Consider the following 2,219-nt stretch of genomic DNA (forward strand, 5'->3'; position numbering starts at 1 on the left):
TGTGTGTATGTGTGTGTATATATGTGTGTGTATATGTATATATATGTGTGTGTATATGTATATATATATGTATATATATATGTATATATGTATGTATGTATGTTCTGTTCGGGTTCTGTTCAGGGTTGCGGAGGAACATCAAGTCCAGGTCTGAAACGGATCTGGTCGTGGTTCTGGCTCAATCCAAATGGAACCGTCTGGTTCCGGCCTGTGATTGGATGCGGTACCACGTGTTTTCGGTTCTCGCTCCTTTTATGGTTCTGAAGGGGGGCAGCGGGTTCAGGTCCGGATTCTCAGAAACCAGAGAACACTGAGTCCTTGCGCGGGTACGCGCACGCAAACTCCTCTCTGCCTCGGACTGTGATGTTCAGAACCCTGAACCGGTTCTGGTCCAGGATCTCACGTCAGCCCGGTTCATTTGGGTCTGAGACCGGGCAAGTTCGGGTGGTTCTGGACCCTGTGTCCCGGTGGTTCTGGACCCAGTGTTCTGGTTCGGCCGGTACCAGTTACGTAAGAGCTGTCGGGTTTGGACGGACCGGTCCATTGAGGCGGGGGGAGAGCTGGTTCCAGAACCGATCTTAGGTGGGTCAGAGCAGGCGGCTCGGTTCTGGTTCGGGTCTGAGGAGGACCCTGTGTGTTTGTATGAAGAAGGAACCGGGACCGGCTCGGTACTGTGACGGTGACCGGCGGTTCGGTCCACGTCTCGTCGTCGCCGCCCCCCTGTGGGAGATGGTACGGTCCATGTGACGTCATCCTTTGTTTACAAATGAAAGCGTCTGTTTGTTGGACCGGACCGGATCAGAGCCGCGTGCTGAGCCTCGCAGCGACCCGGTACCGGACGACATGCCGTGTTTGAAGCAGAACTTCCTGGTTCTGGAGCAGTCCGTGTCCGTGGACTCGAAGGACGTGGACGCGCTGATCTCGCGGATCGAAGGGGTTCTGCAGCTCCACCCGGCAGGACACAAGTCCGGCTCGGTCCCGACCGGCCCGGCCCACAAAGTCCACAGCTGCTGCCTGCGGCTCCGGAACCAGCGGAACCAGCGGGGGAGTCCGTACCGGCTGCCCTCCTCCCGCAGCGACCAGGACCAGGACTGGGACCAGATCCGACCGTGGCCCAGGACGCGGGTCCGGACGGAGGAGGCCGACCCGCAGCAGCTCCTGCAGGACCTGGTTCTGTCCGGAAACCTGATCAAAGAGGCGGTCCGGAGGCTGCAGGTCCCGGGTCCGGACTGTAGAGACTTCAGCTAGACCCGGAACCCCGGTCCGGATGCTAACTGTTAGCCGCCCGGCTAAGGCGCGTGTTGATGTTTGGGACGTGCGCGACCAGGATGGGTCACAGAGTACAGGAACGCGCGTGCGTGTGATGTTTGGACTCCAGCTGTTTGTTTGTTTGTTTGTTTGTTTGTTTGTTTGTTGACTGCTTCGTAGCGGAGCCTGTCGTTTCCTGAGTTTTCAGGACTTTTCTTGTTTTTAATAAACTGTTGTTTTCCAGCCGCGTTGTTTGTTTATTGTTTGTAAACAAGCTGTTGTTGTTTCTGTCCATCTCAAGAACTTCCGGTCCTCAATGTGTTCACCTCATGACGTTTACTGTCCCTCGGTGGGACATTTAGATAGGACCATGTAAAGAGTGTCCAACATGTGCGTGTGTGCACGTGACAGAAAGCGAAAACACCCTGAAATCTAAGTTGTGCACGTGACGGCAGGGATGTAAACACGAGCTGGTGGGAGGAAGGAGCTCCTGGCTGCAGCAGTCTGTCCCTGAAGGAGGTCTCCAGGTGTGGGACACATTGTCCATGGAGTTCCTGTGTCTCCCTGCTCCGGGTCCAGGGACATCCTAGGTCAGAGCTGCCTTCCTCATGAACTTCTCTAATCTCTTCCAATCAGAGAAGCTGCTCCAAAAGACCCGAGTCCTCTCAGCAGGTCGTCCTGTGAGTCCAGTTCAGGTGAACACCCGGGTCCTTGTGAGTCCGTTGTCAGCTGCTCACCAGGGTCAGTGTGGGGGCTGGGATGAAACAACAGGCGTAACTCAGTCCAAGAAGAAATGACGGGTAAAAACATGTAGGTAATGACGGATAAAAACATATAGGTAATGAAAGGAAAAAAACCTGTAGGTAATGAAAGGAAAAAACCTGTAGGTAATGACGGATAAAAACATATAGGTAATGAAAGGAAAAAAACCTGTAGGTAATGACGGGTAAAAACATGTAGGTAATGAAAGG

The 2,219-nt window shown here is 53.9% G+C and overlaps 1 protein-coding gene across 1 annotated transcript; it reads left to right on the forward strand.

Moving 5' to 3' along the window:
• Positions 1–336: 336 nt before the first annotated feature.
• On the forward strand, positions 337–1,398 carry LOC119408196 (glycogen synthase kinase binding protein). The gene has a single exon (XM_037675035.1). It carries the CDS (start codon positions 844–846, stop codon positions 1,246–1,248), a length of 405 nt encoding a protein of 134 aa, XP_037530963.1. The 5' UTR covers positions 337–843; the 3' UTR covers positions 1,249–1,398.
• The last annotated feature ends 821 nt before the right edge of the window (positions 1,399–2,219 follow it).

This window comes from Nematolebias whitei, chromosome 3 (assembly GCF_014905685.2).
Source record: "Nematolebias whitei isolate Nwh7 chromosome 3, NemWhi1, whole genome shotgun sequence".
NCBI lineage: Eukaryota > Metazoa > Chordata > Actinopteri > Cyprinodontiformes > Rivulidae > Nematolebias > Nematolebias whitei.

Bases quoted from the DNA above. Each gene is read 5' to 3' on its own strand.
- LOC119408196 (XM_037675035.1), top strand. From the start codon at position 844: ATGCCGTGTTTGAAGCAGAACTTCCTGGTTCTGGAGCAGTCCGTGTCC.